The sequence below is a fragment of the Etheostoma cragini genome, chromosome 12, assembly GCF_013103735.1.
Source record: "Etheostoma cragini isolate CJK2018 chromosome 12, CSU_Ecrag_1.0, whole genome shotgun sequence".
NCBI classification, from domain to species: Eukaryota; Metazoa; Chordata; class Actinopteri; order Perciformes; family Percidae; genus Etheostoma; species Etheostoma cragini.
In genome coordinates, this window is record NC_048418.1 from 476261 (window position 1) to 476731 (window position 471).

The following is a 471-nucleotide window of genomic DNA, read 5'->3' on the forward strand; positions in this document are numbered from 1 at the left end:
CATGAGGACAACATGAGGACAACATGAGGACAACATGAGGACAACATGAGGACAACATGAAGACAACAGGAGGACAACATGGGAACGACATGAGGACAACATGAGGACAACATGAGGACAACATGAGGACAACATGAAGACAACAGGAGGGTTAAGGTCTCTATAACTAAAGTTTGATGAAGTGCTGCGTCTCCTACTTGGTGAAGTTGGCGAGGTTCTGGATGACCTTGGCGATGAGCGTGAGCGTGCGGGACGTCCGGTCGTCGGGGTACTCCTGCATCAGGCTGAAGAGAGACGGCGCCATGATGGCGGGACACAGGAAGCGCAGGAACAGCGAGGCGCTGATCAGACGCTTGCTGATGTCCTGCTGGTGGCCGCGGGCAACGCACTGCTGCTTCCACGCCGCAAACACCTCCTTCAGCTCCCGGGGAAACACACTGCAGAGGGAGGGGGGGGGGGGGGGGGGGGGGG

At 57.3% G+C, this 471-nt stretch overlaps 1 protein-coding gene across 1 annotated transcript in view; it reads right to left on the reverse strand.

Annotated features, from left to right (window-relative positions):
• Nucleotides 1-471, reverse strand: part of rasal2 (RAS protein activator like 2) — a 35975-nt gene that overhangs the window by 10038 nt on the left and 25466 nt on the right. Inside the window, exon 7 of the mRNA XM_034887358.1 lies at nucleotides 198-437. Within this exon, the coding sequence (XP_034743249.1) occupies nucleotides 198-437 (240 nt within the window). The remainder of the gene's footprint in view (nucleotides 1-197; nucleotides 438-471) is intronic.